Source organism: Bombus vancouverensis, chromosome 14, assembly GCF_051014615.1.
Source record: "Bombus vancouverensis nearcticus chromosome 14, iyBomVanc1_principal, whole genome shotgun sequence".
Lineage (NCBI taxonomy): Eukaryota > Metazoa > Arthropoda > Insecta > Hymenoptera > Apidae > Bombus > Bombus vancouverensis.
Window position 1 is genome coordinate 1423735 of NC_134924.1, and position 22040 is coordinate 1445774.

The 22040-nt window shown below is 36.4% G+C and overlaps 1 protein-coding gene across 8 annotated transcripts in view; it reads right to left on the reverse strand.

The window, feature by feature from the left end:
* Positions 1–22040, reverse strand: part of Ppn (proteoglycan-like sulfated glycoprotein papilin) — a 162332-nt gene that overhangs the window by 21997 nt on the left and 118295 nt on the right. For 7 of the 8 annotated variants that reach the window (XM_076624535.1, XM_076624538.1, XM_033336795.2 and 4 more), the window contains exons 4-23: positions 20715–20775; positions 10978–11060; positions 9521–9671; positions 9049–9172; positions 8846–8926; positions 8566–8738; positions 8060–8195; positions 7043–7386; positions 6323–6502; positions 5940–6113; positions 5394–5576; positions 4676–4817; positions 4350–4465; positions 3781–4144; positions 3326–3535; positions 2144–3037; positions 1554–1899; positions 1167–1291; positions 870–1079; positions 87–485 (exon numbers count right to left, since the gene is read on the reverse strand). In XM_076624535.1, the coding sequence (XP_076480650.1) occupies positions 87–485; positions 870–1079; positions 1167–1291; positions 1554–1899; positions 2144–3037; positions 3326–3535; positions 3781–4144; positions 4350–4465; positions 4676–4817; positions 5394–5576; positions 5940–6113; positions 6323–6502; positions 7043–7386; positions 8060–8195; positions 8566–8738; positions 8846–8926; positions 9049–9172; positions 9521–9671; positions 10978–11060; positions 20715–20775 (4496 nt within the window). The remainder of the gene's footprint in view (positions 1–86; positions 486–869; positions 1080–1166; positions 1292–1553; positions 1900–2143; positions 3038–3325; positions 3536–3780; positions 4145–4349; positions 4466–4675; positions 4818–5393; positions 5577–5939; positions 6114–6322; positions 6503–7042; positions 7387–8059; positions 8196–8565; positions 8739–8845; positions 8927–9048; positions 9173–9520; positions 9672–10977; positions 11061–20714; positions 20776–22040) is intronic. The other variant, XM_076624536.1, reaches the window with a different exon arrangement.

Genomic DNA, 22040 nt, shown 5'->3' on the forward strand with positions numbered 1-22040 from the left:
GAGTAAATAAGAATTTTAAACTTCCCTTTACCACGCTACTATATGTATATCAGAATTAACATGATTTCAGTTTTTGGCCTAATTACCTTGTCCATGAGGTCCTTTAGCGATGGTGACACCATCAGGGCAGCAACCAAATTGATACGTATAACACGGACAGCCCTCGTAATTTGGTCCTGTGGCCGGGGTGAAGCGGTTAGGACAGCAACCATTAGCTGTATACTTGCAACCGCAGCCCTCGTTGTTTGGACCACGAGCAGCGGTGCTGTTATCTGGACAGCATCCGAATCTCGAGTATTGACAGCCACAACCGTAGAAATCTGGACCGCGAGCTGGAAGTATGTTGTCTGGACAGCACTTGAACGGTGTCGACAGACAACAACCCTCTCTGTTTGGACCATGAGCAGGAGTGCTACCGTCATCGCAACAGCCATAAGTACTGTTTTCGCAGGGCATGTGACAGCCATAGTTGTTGGGACCCAGGGCTACATGTGATGTGTATTAGCTGGTAATTATCTTAGAAAATTGGAAGACTGGAATTCTTTTTATATTTAATTTACTCTGATATACCACCAGCCTATTTTTAGAAAATTAACGTGGTAGGATTCTTGTTTCTTGTTTTCTTTTTAGTTTATTTGAATACAATATTAGATGTTTTAGAAAATTGACATAACGGAACTTTTAGAAGAATTTATCTTGGAATAGAAATATTGAAGATGGCGTAATATGTGGGAATTGGAATTAAGTACTTTTACAGATAATAGAGCAAACCTAATAGAATCATTTGAATTTGTAAAAGTTTGACTAGAGAACTACAGAAATTTTCGAAAATGTATATTTTGAGATTTTTATATAATTATGCAACATACCTGGTGAGACGCCATCAGGACAACATCCAAAGTACGATATAGTGCAGTTCTCTGCATTTATAACACCGCATCCTGCGAAGTTTGTGCCAGTAGCAGTCGAAATACCATTCGGACAACATCCGTAGGTGGTATTTGCGCAATCTTCCTGTACTGTAGTTGTTTCATACTCTTCTGTGAGAGGTGTGACAGAAGTAATTTCCTCTTCGCAACCTGTAGTCATTATATTAACCAAACATCTCAGTATGATTAATAACATTTAAGGATTTTTAAATATACGCAGTAAAAATTACAATGTACCTTCTTCATTTGGTCCAGAAGCGGGCTTAATTCCATCAGGACAGCAACCAAATTCAGTGACATTGCAGCATCCGATATTATTCTTTCCGCTAGCTGGAGTCTCGTTATCCGGACAACATCCAAATCTGAAATATTTATTTAATATCATTAACAAATATCTAAAAATTAAATAAATATAATATATATTAAATATCGTACTAATTATTGCAACAGAATTTCTCATATCAGTATATTAAACATTAAATATTATTCTTATGGCGCTTAAAACATTATGTAGATTCTACTTACTGTTTCTCTTATCAATGTGTTTAAAATATTAATAAAACCTATTTTCTGGAATATTGTAAAACATAATAACTATCGCGATGTTTAAAATATTATGCTAACTCTGTTTCGCTGCAAGGCTTCTTGCATCCTTCGAAGTCGTTGCCCTCAGCAGCGATAATTCCATCAGGGCAACAACCGAACAACGTTTCCTCGCAGTGTGATTCGGGGCAACCTTGGTTCTCCGGACCAGTGGCTGCAGACACTCCATCCGAACAACAACCGTATTTAGTGTCGTTGCAAGTCTGTACCGTGGGACATCCTTGGCCAAACGGTCCTTCAGCCTTAGTAATTCCATCGTAACAGCAACCGAAGGGCGAGGCCTTACAGGTCTTCTTCCTCAGCACTTTGCACACGCGATGCTTGCGCGTGGTTTCTTCTGGGCCAATGGTCGTCCAGAATCCGAATACTGAAAGAGAAAATTCATCCTCGTGTATTATTTAACGTTATTTTGTTAACCGTTTATTATTTAGATAATAAAATTAATATTCTAAAATAAAATTGGTCAATGTTTTTATAATTTTTATTGTATGTACTTTTATTAATACATTTTCATTTTATGAAAGTTTCTTTTATCTACCTAATCCATCTCATCGAATCTTTTAATTTACACTAATTAATACAAAACATATCAATGAACTAAATGTACTTACGTCTGTCTATCTTCTCAGTTACTTCCGATTTTGCTTCCTCAGTGATCGGTGTCAATCCAGAAACAGTAGTATCAGTTACGCCAGACACAGTGGTTTCACCACTCTCAGTGGTTGCACCAGACTCTGTAGTTTCTCCTGATTCGGTCGTGGCGCCAGATTCGGTGGTTTCGCCGGAAACTGTCGTTTGTTCTGTCATTGTTTTGCCAGGTTCTGTAGTCATACCAGATTCTGTTGTCATGCCAGATTCGGTAGTTTCTGTCGGACCAGATTCCGTGATTTCGGTAGTTGCTCCAGATTCTGTTGATTCTGTCGTGGCTCCAGATTCTGTCGTGGCTCCAGATTCTGTCGTGGCTCCAGATTCTATGGTGGTTCCAGACTCTGTTGTAGCTCCAGATTCTGTCGTGGCTCCAGATTCTGTCGTAGCTCCAGATTCTATCGTGGTTCCAGATTCTGTCGTGGCTCCAGATTCTATCGTGGTTCCAGATTCTGTTGTGGCTCCGGATTCTGTTGTAGCTCCAGATTCTGTCGTGGCTCCAGATTCTGTTGATTCAGTGACTTCCGTAGCTCCAGATTCTGTTGATTCGGTGATTTCCGTTGCTGCAGATTCTGTCGTAGCTCCAGGTTCTGTCGTAGCTCCAGGTTCTGTCGTAGCTCCAGATTCTGTCGTAGCTCCAGGCTCTGTCGTAGCTCCATATTCTGTTGACTCAGTGATTTCTATTGGCGTACTTTCTGTCATTACACCAGATTCTGTGGTTTCTTCTGTAGCTCCTGATTCCGTAGACATCGTTGGTTCTGTTGATCCTGATTCGGTACTTTCTTCGGTGGCACCTGATTCTGTTGTTTCTCCAGTCACACCCGTTTCTTCTACTTCTGATGTTGTTTCAAACGTAACTGCTGATATATAAAATTAATAATTAACAGCAACAATACTTAGTTAGTTCGGAGTTCAGAATGAGAGGCAAAACTTTTAGAAAGAAAAAAGTAGAAGCCTTTATGTGAAGAATTTGTAGTGTACTTTATCATGTAGATCAAAAGTCATCGTATAATTAAATTGCACTTGTACCATTAACATATAATTAATTGTTAATATAATTGCGTTGTTATTTAGTATTTCAAAATATTTAATTGATGGTGTTTCTAACGTAACATTTCTGTTTATACAGTAATGGAATTACGATTTACCAGATTCCTCGGTAGGGGTCATTTCTGTTGAAATGGTCTGCTCAGTAACCGTGCTTTCGGTTTCCGACGAAGACGTGGTTGGGCCCGATTCAGTGGATTCCGTGGCCTCGGTTGGTCCACTCTCAGTGCCCTCCAGCATTTCGGTAGTCTCGTCGCTCGATCCAGTTGTTGTTTCTTCAGTTTCGCCAGACTCAGTTGTCATATCTGTTCCTGAATTATTTTGTGATATTTTTCAAACAATGTAATTATTTAATAAGATAATTTCACAATACAATTTGTTGTCAATACATTAAATTTATACCCCAATTAAGGCCAAAAGACTAAAACTTACTATATTATCGGGTTAAAAAGGAAATGTCTTCAAATATTATTTTTTCGGAATACAGATAGACATTTCAATTAAGCAATTTCTTTACCACGCTACAATTCTTAAGAATGAAATCACATCAACTCACCATCAGACTCAGTCATCGATTCAACTGTCGATTCGTCAGTAGAATCCATGGTGGATTCGATCTCTTCGGTCACGCCGATTTCCGTTATTCCAAATTCCGTTGCAAACAGTTCACCATCTTCGGTAACCTCGTTGGTTCCACTGCCTTCGAACGTCGATTCAAATCCTGATGTGTATGTGTATATATCCGTGAAATCTGTCCCACTTCCTTCACCCATTTCCATTTCTCCAGGAGATATGTCGCCCCTGGTATATCCGGCATCCCCTTGCATTTTATCATATATGTCGCTTCCGGTAGTATCACTCGTATCTGGCGAGCTCAGAGGAGTTGCTTCCGTAAGATCTAACATTTTACTAGATTTATCCTAAATCAATAGGTAAAATTACATTTTTATGTAAATCGGGAAAATCATAAAAGTAAATTGAGAAAATAAATTTTAATAACACCTGTACTAATAGAAAAATGATAAATTAACATCACATTCATAGGAAAATGAGATATAAATGTAACGATGGATGAAGAAGCTGTGAAACTAAGTATTTGATTAACTACGACCAAATTTCACTTACGCTAGGTATCAAGTTTGAAGAGACAGTCACGAAGTTTTCATCCTCGTACACTTCGCACTCTTCGTCCTCTTCAGTGAGATCTGGGATTTTCTCTGGTTGCATTGGTATCACCTCGTCTGAAAACAAGATTTTGATTAACTAAATTATCCTTGATTATTGTTTATTTCTGGAGAGAAACGACACTTACATTAAGAACACTGAATACATAAATTAATATAATTAAATTAGTTTAGGTGATTTATTAAAACACTAGAAAACCTGATTTTTTAATTGCAGCATGAATCAATTTTCAACTTTTCTGGACTTCTCCCAGATTTAGGACGTACCTTCCTCGCAAGCTTGGTTGTTGCAATTTTCCATGGAGAATATGATCGTATTAGAGTCGCAGTTGTTCATTATGACCGTCATGTTGGCTTTCATGCAAATCACCTTGCGATTCATCGTGCCACCACCACACGGTTTCGAGCACTGGAACACGGTAAGGTGATTAATGGAAGAAATTTGAGGCGGACGCTTCTTGTTAGGTTCGCTACAAAGCCGTCGAAGATATTGAATTTCTTCGGCGACCGAGGGAATAGGACACGATGTATTTCTCGCGGATATTTCACGTCGCTAACGAGATTTTCGAAAAAAAAAATCAGCCTCTACACTTCTTGTCAACGATTCCGTTTGTTCAAGGAGAAATTGAAGAAGACTAGATGGCTAGATGAAGCATTATGAAATTATTTGAAAGAAACTTCGTTTCTCGAGTTATCCGTGTCAATGGTATTTACTTAACATTAGAACACCATTTTTTGGTTATACTTGCATTTGTCTCTATCGTTATTTTGTTATACATCTGTTCTCTTATATTTATTATTCATCTTAATAATAATCCTTTTATTCGTTACTTTTTTTTTTAAATAAATTTTCTCATCTTTGATATACGAAATTATTCTTGAAACTACATACTTAAAATGAATGGTCTTCGTCAGAATCGTTGAGAAAAGTTGAAGAGGAGAAAACCTAGGGAATAGTCAAGATTATTTCAAATATATACATTACCTTGCTCCACGGACCAGCGAACCATTCACCTTTGCACTCTTCCTTGGCGGTGCAGCTCTTCGTCTCGTTGAATTTCTTGTCTGCGTCGCACTTCTCGTCTGGCACTTTCTTCACCGTTTCATCATCAAACGTGCCACAGAACACCTTGCGTGTCTGTACACCTGACCCACATTTCGCTGAACACTATGGGATCAAAATAATTGTGTGTCAAGTGTGACTTGAATAATGAATTTTGTTGATTTTGTGCCATTATATACATCCTTTATGTTAAACTAACATCAAAGGGTGTATTAACCCTCTCGAGGCGGACTTTTATTTTAATAACGAACGCAATAATATGTATAACAGTACAAACTATAATCCTTTTAAATTTGAAAAAAGTATCGGATTAAACGTTATTTTTAAAGTTCATTTTGTTTCATTTCTTGTAGAAGTTGTAAATGTCTAGAAAATGAAGAATAATTGCAGTTCCAATTCTTCAAGAAATAAATTTAATGTCGCTATATAATTTGAAAAGCTTTCCAAGAAGAAATGTAATTGACTTACATCGCTCCATTGAGAGGCGAACCAGAGGAATTCGCAATCCTTTTCAGCTTCGCAATCTCGCGTCAATTCCGGCTTCTTTTCAGCGTCGCATTTTTCGTCCGGATAAACGGTCCCATCTTGAGTAGCGCAGTACGTGGTCCTAGTCTCTTCAGTCAGACCACATTTGTCGTCGCACTAAACGAAAAGTGACCAGAGTCAGGTGATAATCGCAAAGAACGTCCGTGACACGAAAAGAAATGGGACACATTTCATTTGTACGTGGCTTTTGTAATATTGCTTGCCAAAAATATTTCTATGAGAAGCTTCTACTTTTTCGCGGGGAATATTTTTAATGGAACGCGGTGATCTTCGGGTGGGTATCGCGTGAAAAATTACGAGCTTACTCCACTCCAATCCGACGTGACCCAGTCGAGGCCGGCGCAAGGTCTCAATTCGCAAGGTTTCTCAGATTTGGGAACCTCTCCCTCGCAGGCCTGATCCTTCAGCAGTTGAATCTTTCCGTTCACCTTCATGTAACACGTCACTTTTCTCGTTTGCTTCCCCGGACCGCATAAATGATCACACTGTCCAAAAGATAACAAAGATTTTTATAGAATTCTAATTAATAGTTTCATTGTTTAATAAGTTGCCTAAAAATATATTAGCAAAGTGATATAAATATATGCTAAACAACCACACTGTCTGATAACAGAGAATAAACACATTTATAGAGTTATACTATAATTGATACTTTCAGTGATTGACAAGTTACAGAAAAAATTTATTGGGTGCGGAAATTGATTTGGTGTCTGGATTTAAATAATTTCTTCTTTAATTTCATATATTTGTTCGTCTTTTGAAGAATTTTGAAGAAGTATTATAACAATGTCGCAAGATTTACAATCTTTTAATTAAAAATATAAAAGTAGAAAAGCAGACATGATATATAAAGATATACGAAATAACATTATAAAAACGCTATGAAGTTAACTAGGTGAAACAAATCTCTGATTAGGCTCCATTCTTTTCATTGCATTCATAAAAACACGACTTTCTTTCAATTTCGCCATTTAGTGAACATTGAAAAGATCAAGTTGGAAAAATAAGACGTAAGTTATTCGTACCGGTTTCCAGGGTCCAACGTGAAATTGTGGGCACGTCACGTTCTTGTTACACTCCTGTTTGGTCGGTCCTTTTGGTCCCACCTTCTCCAGACACTGACTATCGTCCACCACCGTAGGGATTCCACCAGAGATGACCTGTTCGCATTTGATCCCTCTGCTCTGCTCACCTCCTTCGCCGCAATGCTTGCTACAAGGACCCCACTCGCCCTCCACCCACACAGGTGGACATGGATCCACGTTACAGGCGTCGGTTGTATCTGGTTCCATCTGTGGATCGCAAAGGCTCTCATCCACCGGTTGCCTGTCCCTTCTTCGTACGCAGGCCACTCGTCTCGATTGATAACCTTCGAAAGAGAATTATTCAACATGAATATTTATAAAGCAAAGTCATTGACCTATAGAGATTTGTAAACATTTTTTACTAAATTTTTAAAATATGTTATTATTTGGGAAATTATTTTATTAATACTATGTTCCTTATTGCAATTGTACGCTGTATTCTTTTAATGAATATTGATTTTTCAATAACTGAAACCTAATAATTACCGTATTATTGATTTTATGAATAAAATATGAAGGTATTAACGTTGTCAATATGCGTATAATAAGTGAGACGATACAATATAAAAGTAATCTAACAATTTAAGAAAATAATGTATCTGTAATTCATAATTTGCCTTCTAAGTAAATAAATTACGATAAATGATACTTCGAAACTAGAAAGCAAGAACTGCTTTTATAGTTAGCGAAAATACAACAACTTTCACCTTTGGCGATCTACTGATTCGATAATTCAATATGCGATGAACACAGAATGATCTGTTTCAGGTAGGTTAAATGAAAAGCATATTAATTAATAAACGTTCATCAAACGCTGAGTATCCGTCCGTTCGTAAATTACTCTATCAAATTTAGAACCGATGGAAACGCGTTCGGTACGCTAGCCGGACGGGCTATCCGGTTATTGATTACATTCACCGTGTATTTAGGTAACGGTATTAATTTTGGAAATATTACCTCCGCCACAAGTCGCACTGCAGCTGGAAAATTCATCGGTTATCCATGTGTAGCTATCCGCATCATTTTGCTGCGAGATTCTCTTCGGTACGCTATACTCGTAATGCACGCCGACATTGTGGTCTTGATACAAAAGCTGTCGAAATCAATTCGGCAAATTATTCTTTCTCTTATCCGATATAATGTAGTATACCCATCTACTTATTCGATTGATCATTTCTTAACAGTATTTTACATCGATTATTATATTATTATATTACATCTACTATTATTATATTGCATCGATTATTTTTAGTACAAAAGAAATTATGCTCGATGAAACATTGTAGTCGTATTTCATCAAATTAGCTTCATAAACCAAAAGTGGAAAGAGAAATAAAAAAAATTATGAACAAGGCTCCATTTCACTATTTAGCGATTTCACTTATTTTATTGGGAAGAATTTGCACTTTTTTTTAACTGGATGACGTTGTAATTTGCTATTTAAGAGCGATGCAGCCACTCACCACCACGTAAATTGGTTCACTCGTCGGCCCTAAGGCGGTAATGGTATCGGGTGCCGAGAAACCTTGCGGATCTCTCGAATAATGGAATATGGTCCCGGCAAATTTTAAGCTTCGTGGAAAATCTATCCTCCAGTTTCCATTTAGATAATAATTGCCTGAAGTGTTTCTAATAGCTGCCGGTATAAAATGTATTAAAACATCAACAACGACAGGAGTTTCATCAACGCCTTATTGGATAATCATAAATGGTAATCACTTATACTTAAGATATTTCACTTACCTAGATAATTGTTCGACGGTTTGATTTCTTTTATTATCACGTTTGTTGCAGCCTGCGGGATTAGTATAATATCGATGTATCCTAAAGAAAATTTAATAAAATTGATAATCTTACGATAAAGTTTGTTTCAGTATGTTGAATCGTGTTTCATTTACCAATCGTATCGTACAATAATATTAAAAATATAAAATTTCTCAGCTTACCCACTTGAAGATCGTCGGTATCGAATAAACCGGAAACGGTGTTACAGTTGGACCCATCACCACCGCATTCCCTGCATGCATCCTCCTTCACGTCGCTTCCAAGCATCATGTCACATCCGACGTGCTGACAATCAAACAGAAATTACGTGCCAGTACAGTAATGTTCCTCGCTAAAATTCCAATGGAGTTGTTTTGCCTAAATTCAAATGCTCCCCAACAACAAACCCATTCTACAATATTCAGTATTTAGAACTCAGCGTAACCTGAATCTGACAGAAATAGTACTTAAATAGATACAGCGAGAGTAAACGAGAAATATTATTTCTCTTTCTTGTTCTCGCTAAATCTACTCTTTTTCATGAGCTTTCGTCGTTCATTCGATTGTCTCCCACAGACAAAACAACTCGACGTGCACGAACGGAAACGAATTCGCGTTGGTCTCGCTGCAGTGAATCGAGGATCGTTAACTCACCATGCATTTGCCTCCGACACAGACGTCGTTCTTCTCGATCTCGCATGGCGTCCCGTCGATCACCATCTGTTTGTGCCTGTAGAAGAAACGCTCGCCGCGCGGCATGCAATTCAATTCGCACTTGTTCGGCCCGCCGGTGTACGGAATCCAACTGCGAACGATTTTGCGCGATTAGTCTCGCCGTGGGCCGTTTTATGGCGCGGAAATCTGGCGATCGTCATCGATCTTCTCGATAACTAGCTGTTCTCCTTTCTGAAGGTGCTAGCAGTTTTTTGAGTCACGATTAGGTACTGAGTTTTTACTTCTTTTGTTTTATTTTTATTTTATTTCATTTTTTAAAGATCTTCGTCTATCGACCAAAAATGTGTGTGTAGAATCTTAAAATTAAAAGATAATAGAGAATCAATTTTAAGTTATGATTCTCTTGCTCGATCACCTTTTATCGTGTTTGGAATAAATATAAACACATGACATCAGCGATCAATCTCGTTTCAAAGTATTATTGTTTAAGAAGATCGGTCACCTTCAACTGTTTAAATGGATCTATATACATATTTATTGCGTCTGCTTTCTTGGCCGCTATAAAATTAATATGAGTCGTATAACTCGTAACAAAAAACGTGCACCGGCTCTGTAATGAATACTGACGTTAAGTGCAAAACAAGGCTATATAGTTCTACTAGGTCAATTCTAAATTCGTATTCTAAATTGAGCACTATAATGGAGGTTCGAATTTATTACTATTTTCGTACTCGATGAGAGATCTGAAACTTTTGATAAAATAAATGAAGGTTTCACAGGAGAAGAACATGATAAGTATATTTTCGTTGAGTTTCGAATTTTAAGACTTCTTTATAACTAAACTTGTTAATAAGATAGGCAATATTCCAATATTATAACGACATTTAGCTTCAAAACTAAATAAAAGAACAATTTTAAGAACATAGAATTCACTCGTAAAGTATTGAATTTTAAAAGTACTTCCTTGTGTAAGACAGAAAATTGATTTATCGTGTTCTCTTTCCCCATAGCCTTGAAATATAATAGGATTATGGATTGTAGAAACCAAAAATTGAAACCCACAAAAAACAGAAAAAAATGAAAACATGTTACAATAAAAATATTTCAATAGATACTGTCAAAATATTTCTCTATCAAGAAAAAGTGCTTTTTTACAAACAGTTCGGGGTTTCAGCATGTATGTAGCGTGACGTGAAATTCGAGCGTGAAACCTCGCATTGAACGCGAATTTAAACGAGCATGGATTTCAACTTCGGACGACCATTAGATTTTGTCGGAGATTCGCAAAAAGTCCGCGACCTTTTCTTGTCGAAAATGACGTCGACAATAAATCACTTTCGCCGTGTATCCAGAAACTTTATCGGGATTCCACGACTATTTTGAGCGAATGTACTGACAAAATGGATCACAGGCAACTCGCGGTTTGCGATACTCACTCATAGTGAATTCCTTCGAACGGAACGTTGTTAAATTCGGCGCACTGCTCTGCTCGGAAGTCCTTCGGTTCACCGGGACATTCCTGAATAAAGAAACAAAGAACACTGCATTAATAAGTTGCGCGAAATTCCTTCCTAAACGTGCGAATTATTTTGATTTATTCAGAAACTTTAAACGAATAATTTATAAGTAGACAAGGAATTAAATGCACATTCGTATTATTATTGTTGAGAATGGAGGAAAGATATACTAGTATATAATTTTGTTGGTCTTATGATTTTAATGTTATTTAGTGATTAGAAAACTTAGGTGTATTTAAGTATGACATAGTTGAAAAAAGAAATAATGCATTCGATCTAGAAATATAAGCATTTCAGCGATAGATGACAGATCCATGAAGTTTTGTGAAAAGATTAATCAAAAACCTTTTTCGTATACGAAGTGGAATAATCAATATTTTTGATGTAAACATTTTTCGAGAGAACTCCACATTCAAATTAAATAAAAAAGTTTTGGTAATATGTGAATGGTTGACAAGGTAATGGATTCTAAAATTGCTCTCATATGAAAAACAACATTTTACGCTCTTCAATTGCATCTATTAAAAAGAAAGATGAAAAAAAACCCGTGCCAAAAATGATTCATCGAATGGTCATTCATTGCTGCATCATTCACAAATATAATTTGCTAAATCCCCACATCTGAAACCTGTACTCTAGATTTAGTCACCCTCTTGTTTTCGTCATATACCGTGACCAGGCACGTTTTCTAATCTTCGTCGTTGCTATACGCACACGCACATTTCTTCGCGAAGGGTCCGCTCCCGTTGGGTTACAATATTTATTTCCATGTTTCACAAGATCGTGTGGGGGCAAACTGCAATTTTATTATTTCGTAGGCAACAAAGCAGAAAAAGAAAAGCACATGAACGCACGTTACTCGTAATCGTAACTGTGAGCTTTTCGTGTGTTTTCACATCAAGATTTTTTCTTATTCGCCTCAGATTCTCTCGCGATCCAATATTTTATCGTCAATTTCCATGTTCCAGTTTTAAGTTCGGATTTATGTTTCTCACAGACATCGTTATTTCGTGCGAAAGAAGCAGCAACAAGAAGTAAATAATAACCTGTTAATGATAAATATCAAGGCTAATAAGTTTTGGAATGATGTATATGTATTTCAAAGCAAGAGGTACATATACAGGGTGGTTGGTACCTGGTGGTACAAGCGGAAAGTGGGTGATTCTACGCGAAAAAAGAAGTCGAAAACATAGAATAAAAATCCTTTTTTTAATTTTTTTTTTTAATTTCTCCATCGAGACAACGATCTATAGTGAGATCCGTTATAACGTACCGCACGCGTACCGAGCGAAAATTCAAAGTCGATTTTCTCGAAAACAAAGCCTCAAACGAAAAATTTTTATTCTATATTTTCGACTTCTTTTTTCGCGTAGAATCATCCCCTTTCCGCTTGTACCACCAGTTACCAACCACCCTGTATAATCTAACATTGCAACTTTCTTAATTTAGTCACGTTTCTACCATTAATATCGCATACAGAGTAAAACACATTAAGTTAGTAAATATCCACATTGAGTTTTCATATCTAATAAATAAATATCATTTCATCTATCCATTTAACAAGTTCAACAAAGAACCCTTATAAAACCACAAAAAATCCTTGAAAAACCTCTATTTCTGGTCTTCAAACTGCGCAAAATCCAATCTCAAACAAATCTCAAATCGACCTGCAAAACATCCACACGTGTCCCCTATAGAATCTCCCGTATCAATCAAATGCAACCACCAAATCAATAATATCGCACACCCCAAAATTCCCCTTAGAACGATCCAATCATGATACTCCGCTACATTATTTTCCACCAACAACTGGTCACAAAAATTAGATGGTCCCAATCACACATGGGGAAACATTGTGAGTCAACAGAAGAGCTACAGAAAAGTTGGCCTGTTCAGGTAATGTCGATAAATCGAGCGAGGTGAAACGGGCAAAAAGATATCCCGGAGGGACTGGTACAGCACGCACGAGGATACGTCGGCTAGGATTTATGACGGGAGATTTCTTGCGGAGACACGGGACCCCGTGGAAAGGGGTGGGGCCATTGGGTGAAATCGGGCCTCTTGGTGACCGCAAAAGAAAAAGGATCCTGATCGCGAAACCCGCGATCCCGAAACAATGTCAAAGGTTCTGTGACCCTGGTGATTTATGGCGAACCGCTTTGCCGTGGCGGTCCTGCGATTGACCTTGAACGCTTGGTAGGGAATCGATTCACGGGGCACCGTTTAAGAGTCGGAGGAACCTGCACGAATCTCGTGGAAAGTCTGCAAGATGCATGACTCGTGATCAGAGACTTCGCCTCTTTTCAGGATTGCAATTATTGTTTCAAAATTGTGGTTAACTTCTGTAGTGTGGTATCAAAAAGAACTGATCGCAGATGTTGGTTTATTTATTATTGGGTTTGAAAGTTACGAGTTAAGTTTGATTTGATCTTATTTAAAAATAAGCATATGTACATTCTTCATACAGAAAAAGAATTCATCACCCAAGTTTTATGATTATGGAAATGAAACAATAATTTTATAGTAAAATGAAACGAAGTTATTCCAATTGCTGAGGTAAATGGAGTGGTTTTTTAAATAAATGGGATGATCTGTAGGTATTATTAGAATGGACAGAAATGGAATAAAATTCTTCAGTTGTGAAACCAATGAAATTATTAATGAATAATGATATGAGAGATAAAATATGAACAATGAACATAATGTAACGAAACGTAATGAATTAGCAATAAAGGCCGTGAAAGAGAATTTAGAAGTACGTCTTTGGTACAGTCCTACTACTGAATGATTCAATTTTATGTTCTCTTTTCCGTGTGATTTATGGACATAGGGGTATTAAAGCATACGATTGCTCTATCATTTTGCCAGCACCGTGGTCGTAATTCTCAAAAGAATCGCAATATCTCACGTTTGGGATACGAGTATGCGGAACGTCTGTTTGTTTCGATCTTTTATATGCCACTTGCCTTTAGCAGGTGTCGTCCATCCCGTCAAACGTCAAACATGCTTCAGCATAAAAGAAAGAGGAAAAATATGCAATGCATGTTTACTTAGTTTCAAAGAATGTTTTCCTCAAAGAATATAGAATAAACATCCAATATTAATGTAGAATGCTTATAAATCGACTATACTCACGAATGTATAATTAGATCTAGAGTTGCCAGACAAGAAATATATAGTTCTAAAGAAAGATCTGTTACATTTTCCATGTCGTCATTTCGAAGTGTCAGACGTAAAGAAGAGGAATTTATTCGATCTCATGTTCAAATAGCTCAAGTGGCGAAGCAATCGACTGACGAGTGGGAGACCTCCATCAAAATCCAAGTGTAGTTCGATTCATCGACTTTCATACATACTTTATCTACTTTCACACGTCTCTTGAAAATTTTTAAATCAAATAAAATATTAGGTATCGTAGGAAGTTCCGTTATTTTCTTTAAGCCATTTAATTGATAATAGTAATATCTCCCATAAAATTATCAAACTATCACCTTTCTACGATTCACAATCTACAAACTCAAAAAATAATTATTACATGTAAAAAGTCCTACCTAAGTCCTAAATCTTTTAAAAAATGGAGGAAAAAACTAGTAATTTCCATTGCTGTATTAATCTTAATAATTTTATATCTTACCCTACAATTATTCTCCTATCTAATTCCAGCAGTAAACTAGAGAAGTTGGCGAGAATTCAGTGGAAACAGTTTCATAAATACAGGATCGAATATTCCCGCAATTACGAGGACTCGCAATTAAAGGTTTGCCTCGTTAAAGGAATCCATCTTCTTCAGCCTCTTTTCCGTTCCTTCGTTTATTTCTCGTTCTGGTCTGGCTTTCATCCACCGAAGTCTCCCGGGAGTTTCCGCCGTTCAATAATCTCTGTTTAGCCGGCAGGCATTGTTACTAATTACGAAATGTTTCGCGGTGCCGGGACAAAGGGGCGAGAACAATGAGCGGTGTTCTGGGAGGGAATTTTTGCAACGGCGAGCAATTCGCGGCGAGAAATGGATTGCCCCTGATATCGTAAGTGGCCTGGCGTTCGTTCAATTCCCTTGGAATGTATCGCAGCCGTGGGACGTCTCTTTGCCGGGGAACTAGATTACCCGCCGAATGATTTTAGCAGAATGCACAATGGGACGTTAGGTAAGTATTAAAATTTAACGAGATTAATTAGTGTTCAGGGGATTTTTTTTTGTTCTGAATGTGAGGAAAATAAAGTAAAATTGAAATAGAATCGAAGACAAAAATAGAAAATTTTTCATTCCGTTACTATCTTTTAACTGTTCGATTCAACTTTCTTGTCTTTTCTGAAAAAGATAATAATTTTGAAGGAATAGAGCGAAATACGATGAATCAAGGGACTTTTATATACTTTTTTAAAAATTAGAAAATCTTTTGCAGTGAGAACACAATTGAAGAATGCAAAATTTCAAATCTTTATAATGAAATTTAATTTATAATTTACTTATGAAAATTACTCTCGAAAAAAATTCTTGTAACACACCAAAGATAAGAGATAAAGATAAAAGCGACACTTCTCGCGTCAATTTTCAACAGCTTTCTCGCACGGAATAAACGTAATTAAATGATGCTTGAATGTTAATTATCATTAATTCACTTATTGTTATGTTATATCTAAAATGTGACGACAATAGAAAAAGTAAAACGATATTTGTCATAGAATATCATTAAAAAAATGTGTAATCATATTTAATGCGGATGAACATTTATAAAGATTTGAAGTTGATTATCGTGGGGCAAGCTGAATCAGCGATCAATATCCATAGGCCGAGGACGCATAACAGCGACGCAGCTTGCGGCTCGTTTCATTTAGCACGTCACTTTAACGAAGTTAATACTTCGCGAGTCCATGCTGTATAATGCCCAGCCGTTCATAAATTTTAGCATCTCCGACAGCGCACTGCTGCGTTATCGGGTGGTTGGGTCATATTGTTGCTCTCGAGGATCATTAAAAAGCCTTTAAGCCACGCAAGATTTTCGACGATCCTCATTCTGTCAACTAACGTGATTTTACGTCCACAGTTTGATCTATCGTATTATAATATGTATCCTTTCATATTGTTGAATTATCATGTTTTGGAACTCATATCCTAATTAAACAAATACTTTTATATTGGTATTCTTCTTGTTCTCATTCTTGCAATGTTTTATTTTCTGCATCTATTATCTAAATAGTTCAAAAGTTAATCTTCAAACTTGATTTGTATTCAATCAATCGCGAAAATCTTCTAGAAAATTTCACCGTGAAGTTAGTACGTTCTATATGAAGAAGACAAATTAAAAGCTATTTTAAATACAAAATATTATGCGAAAACATTAGTTCAAAATAATAAGGGTAAACAAATACAAAAAAAAAGAGTTTCCCTTTTTGTTTCTGCTTAAATATCTTTGCGAAATAACACATCTTGCTATAAAATATTCATTTCCATATGCTGTTGTATTATAAAATACAGAAATATGTTATAGATATGTATTATGATATGCATGTATGATATATAATATCATATACGTAACATCTATTGAAACATATCTACGTATAATATTTTAATTGCGGAAACATCAAAAAGATATCCCAGAAACTACTCCATTGAAAAAAAGAAATTTATGAATCTTTGAATTTTTAAGATTTTAAAGAAATTCTCTGTACTTCTACGGAGACCATTATATTCCCGGAAGAAGCGCGATTATGAGGACGTGCTTAATGCTGCATAGAAGTTCGAGTTAAATCCATCTAGCAGAAAAGTAATTCGAAGCATCATAAGTTTGGCGATGTGGTGGAAATAATTTTTATAGCGGGTACGTGACTTTCAGAAATACATTTTCACTAGTGATCTTCTCCATCTAGAAAGAAACGGTCGAGGGTTGGAGCAAGTGGTTCTGTTTCCGAAGTAGTTTCTTGTGTCTTGGTAGGCCGTGATCGAGGGTTCGTGATTCGGGAAAATGAAATTAAAGCTGTGGGATCGGTGGCTCGATTGGCGTGGCGGGCGCTCGTGAAAATTGATGCGACGACGTAGCTTCAATTACCGGCAGGAACAGCGAGGGAAAATCCCGTGGACCGTGTGTGACGGGGAAATTAATTTTTAACACGAAAGGGAAACCTCGTACGAGACTCTCGTACAATTTCTCAAAAGTTTGTTTCAACTCGATTCGATACGAACAAAAATTGGCTTCGTTGCTTCTATCGTACGGCCACTTGAAGTATTAACAATACGTTTCGACACTTAAAAGTTTTTGTTGTTTCTGTTTCATGGTTTGAGTAAGAAGTAGGTAGTGTTCGCTACGGAATCGAATAAAAAATTAAATAACACACAAGTCTAAGAAAAAGTTTGCTTGTACTTTGCTATTTCTCTAAAGAAATGGAACTCTAATAAATAAACAATTACTAAAAAATCCACTTTTAGGATTACTTCTCCTGAATAAATCTGCTCTTTTCAAAGGAGAAATCAATAAAATTATTAAAAATCTACCTCTCAAATTCTTCCTCCCCAAAAATACTACCTCTGAACAGAAAAGTACTCTGCCCGCTGAATTACTAAAAATTCACCTTTAACATTCTACCTCCCCAACAAATCCCTTTTAAAGAAAAAGGAGAACTCCAAAAGAAGTTTACCAAACTCCGAGCCTCTCTACCACTCCGTTTTCCTCGAAGACGACTATGTACGGTCTCCATGTGTGTTTACGATTGCCACGAGCGAGATCGTACGGTTTTAACCTGGCCAACCTTCCTGAATACACCCCCGAGTGCCCTCGACTCAAGATTTAGTGTTGGCTCGTGGGAGGGCGATCTTAACCGTGGCTATAAACTTTTAATCCCTGCTCGCGGCTTCGAAACGGGTCAACGCGTCCATCAACCAACGGATGTACTGCGAAACGATCGTCGTGGCTGCTGCAAACGCTACCTGGGCCAGAGATTTTACGGTGTCCCGGTGACCTCGTGAGCTTACAATCATCGGCTGGAATACAGCGGCATGCAACGTTTCAGGGACCGGCTCTGCTTGTCGCCGATTATTAACCCTTCGTTTCGCCTAGTTATTGATCGATAATTCTCTCTCGTTCATTTTCGTCGTGGGTTGATTGGAATCGACCGTGTCTTTGGCAGTACGTGATCGTTTAAGTGTTTAGAATCGTGCGTTATTTTATATCGTTTGAAGTATTTATTTCGCAACGAATGACTGTGCTTTTAAATTTTGGGATATAGTTTCTGACGTAATTGAGTGATAGAAAAGTAGAAGGTAGTTTCAATCGCCGGACGAAAATTGTCAAACTAAACCAACGAATTTTATTTTTCAAGTAAATTTAGTTACCAGATAGAGGTAAAAAGTTTTTCAACCGACTCTTTGCTTTATCAATATAAAATCAAATATCAAATCAAATTGAAATTCGGGTCCTGCTGAGCGAGGATTGAGAAAGTAATTGTTTTAACCCTTTCAGTACCAATTGTTTTTCAAACTGACGAAGTTCTCAATTTTGTAATATCACACTATAAAATAGTGAATATTCTGCTTATAAAACTAAGTAAAAAGTAGAATTTGGATAATTAAACAACATAATTTTACGTACCACTCCAAACAAGTTTTCTCATGTTAGTGGTTCAAACTGTTCGTTTTTCCATGTCAAGAAGTTAGTAAGAAGAATAAATAACAAAGAGCTATCTCTTAGAAGTAGCTAAAACATATGAGTGGAGAATGCAATATCCTATTGTAATACTCCAGGATTAAAGTCGTAAAGCGCGTTCGTGACCTGAATACATATTTGCTCTCTTTGCAAAAATTCTGAACAAATAATACAGAGATTATTTTCGACAAGAAAGCTTCGGATTTATTTGATCATTTCTATCACTTTTCACCTCCAAATACATATTCATAGATCGCAATAATACAATTTTTCTTGACCCATAAATATGTTTGTACAATAAGGACACATCTAAATTTATAAAGTCAAACAAGTTAAAATTACGCTTAGTAAACGAAAACAACGTTTCTCTTCTTTGAAAAATAGCATTCATAGATAGATTTTCAAGCAGAACCCGCGGCTCCATCCCTCGAATCGCGACTGTTGGTGCGGATTAATGGATCGCCAGACCAATTTGTCAAAATGGGGCGAATCGGACAGAAAGAAATGGTGATTAACAGTATCGCTTTGATTAAGTGGTTTTAAATGAAAGTTGAACGGGCAATGCCACGTGTACGGAGAGTCAAAGCGACGAGAATGATAGCCGGATCGATCCAGGTTAAACGGTGGAACGAGACGCGTGATAAAGGGACAAAAGTTCTTTCGAACAAGCCACACGTGAAACGTCGATCGTCGATGGGAGATCTGTCGTCGGGTTCAAAGTTCAGCCAGTCTGCGGCTGACATTTAACGAACTGAATTAAATAATGGTATAAATCATTTTATTAAAGACCGTCGAACCGATCCGCGAGAAATTGACCGACATATCTAAAGGTTAGGGACATGCACCAGGCAACGTATATTTACTCATAGCAAAGCCGTTCGTTTGATGAGAGATCTGCTTTAAACGCGAATAGCTGAGAGAAATTTAGCTGACGAATTTCTACTTCACAATACATTACGAAATTTTAGGAGGGAAGAGTAAGGGTGAAAAATGATTTGTTTGAATTGAAAAGTTCTTCTTTAATAAAATGATGTAAGGTGAATGAGATAAAATATTATTGTGTGATCAATTTTTATATTATTTCTTATATTATTTAGAAAATCTTTAACTGTAGCAAGTTTATTATGCAAATTTATTTTTGTAATATTTGTACGATATAATATGCACACAGATTTATATGCACACATATCGAATATGAACTGTGCTGTATTTTACACGAATTAGTTTTCTGGTTCATAATTGTCAATTATGTAAACAAATTATTAATGTAAATTTATATAATACTGAAGTCGACTTCGCACGAAAATTGTTTATCAGTTTTATTCCACATAGCATGCATAATGAAAATGCAATCAGTTGTGGATATGTTAAATCATATATCTATGTATAGTTGCATAAAAAACTTGTTATTATCATCATTACTATAGAACTATCATTATATAATCTTCTTGTTAAACTCATGTGTAGGAGAAGCATAATTTCTTACGTGCCGGTAGAGATTCAATAATAACAGAGTAGAATGTATTAAGAAACTGTTTAGCCAAAGTGAAAATATCGGGCAATTCTAGATAATGGAGAACGATACTCATTGGCCATGCAGATGCAAGTAATTGAAGCATGTGACACGCGTCGCGGCCTCGTTACTGTTTGATAGATTGTCCAGAGAACTGACCTATTACAATAATAGATCACATAGATTTTCTCTAACTACATGACTATTAATGATGTATAACTACGCGTTTGATTTGTTTATCTTATGCTATTCTTTATGTCTGATATAAAAATAAAGAGAAAATTGTTCCAATCAAATTAACGTGGATGTTATCGAATAATGTTTATTATTAAATGATTGCTAAATGATTACCAAATAATACTTGAAATACTTAAAAAATTGATTTGATTTACGCAACTATATTTGGATTTTTTATTATATTATTGTGCTAAAACTTTATTGATATTTTACATATCGATATTTTGAGTAGAATAAATGTAATAACATCGCGTTTTATAGATCACACTCACCTGGATATTGCAAGAGAAAAATCGCCTCGACGCACCACTGCACCTGTTGTAGCCATTGTCGCTGCAACGATAAGACATCTTTATAGCGTTCAATAAGCCTTTTCACAACAGAATATAGGATCAAATAATCAATAAGATTGATACTCCCGATATTTATCTTAGATTTAACTTTAAAATGATTCCACATTTATTGTTCTTAACAAGACGCAAAAGAAAATTTAAAAAATCCAAAATCACAATTAATTTCATAGTTATCACAAATTTATTGCGATCAAATTAAATTTTAAAAAATTCGCGATTTCACAAAATTGCGATTTCATCCGCAAAGCTTGATTAATTCCATAATTTGATAATTTTATGATTAATTCTGCTCGTACCAAAATTTAATAGATAACACAAACAGGCGAATATTTGTAGCGTGTTACACTGATCCTTTCGATTCCAAAGCGTAGATCCAACGATCCCGAAAAAATGGCGGCTCGTATCTCTAATCGGAAATTCACAGTCCGTTAAATCTTGCGTCGGTCGTACCTCCTCGTTAATGAGCTTCTTTCGAGGAAACTCGAAGGAAAAGTGGAGCGACGAATTTTTTTCGCACCGTAAACCGCCAACGTTCTCCACCTCGACACGCTGGGAAAAAAATGCGATTCGCTGGCTCGGTTTCTAAATAATTCGCGCGCAATCCTTTCGGGGAAATTGCTCTCCCTCGCCTTACACGGCTTCCATTCGAATGAAATTTTCATGCGGAAATCAGGCGGAAGGAATCTAACGTATGAGTTTAATGCACTTGTAAAGCGGTGCTGAATTACCGCCCTGGATTAGTTGAACTACTCGCTAGAATTTTTTAAGTAAATATATACTTAGTACGAAGTTTTGAAGTTTGTTTCAGATACTTATTCCTGACTACTTTTTACTTTTAGATCATAAAGCAAATCTTTATAGTACAAATGAGATGTCAATTTATATTGAGCCTATATCTGTTTACCTTTGTTCGTCTGAACAAATAGATGGGTGAAGTGCAACAGATAGTAGTAATTCCCTACTTGTTTTGAGTAGTATATTATTAGATAGGTGTTTTGTTTGGAAAATTACGCTTGTTTTTCTATGTTTTTCAAATTTGAGTGTATTATGGTTCATACAATTATTTTATTACATCCACTAATTAAATTTAAAATACCTATCTTGAAAGATTTAATCTAAATATTTTATTAATTCCAACATCGTATTAAACCAGTGATTATAAGCCAATCAAAATGTTAAAATTAACTTCTATCGGAAACAATTAAAAATAGCACCTAGAAAGTTTCTATTTCACATCGTGAACAC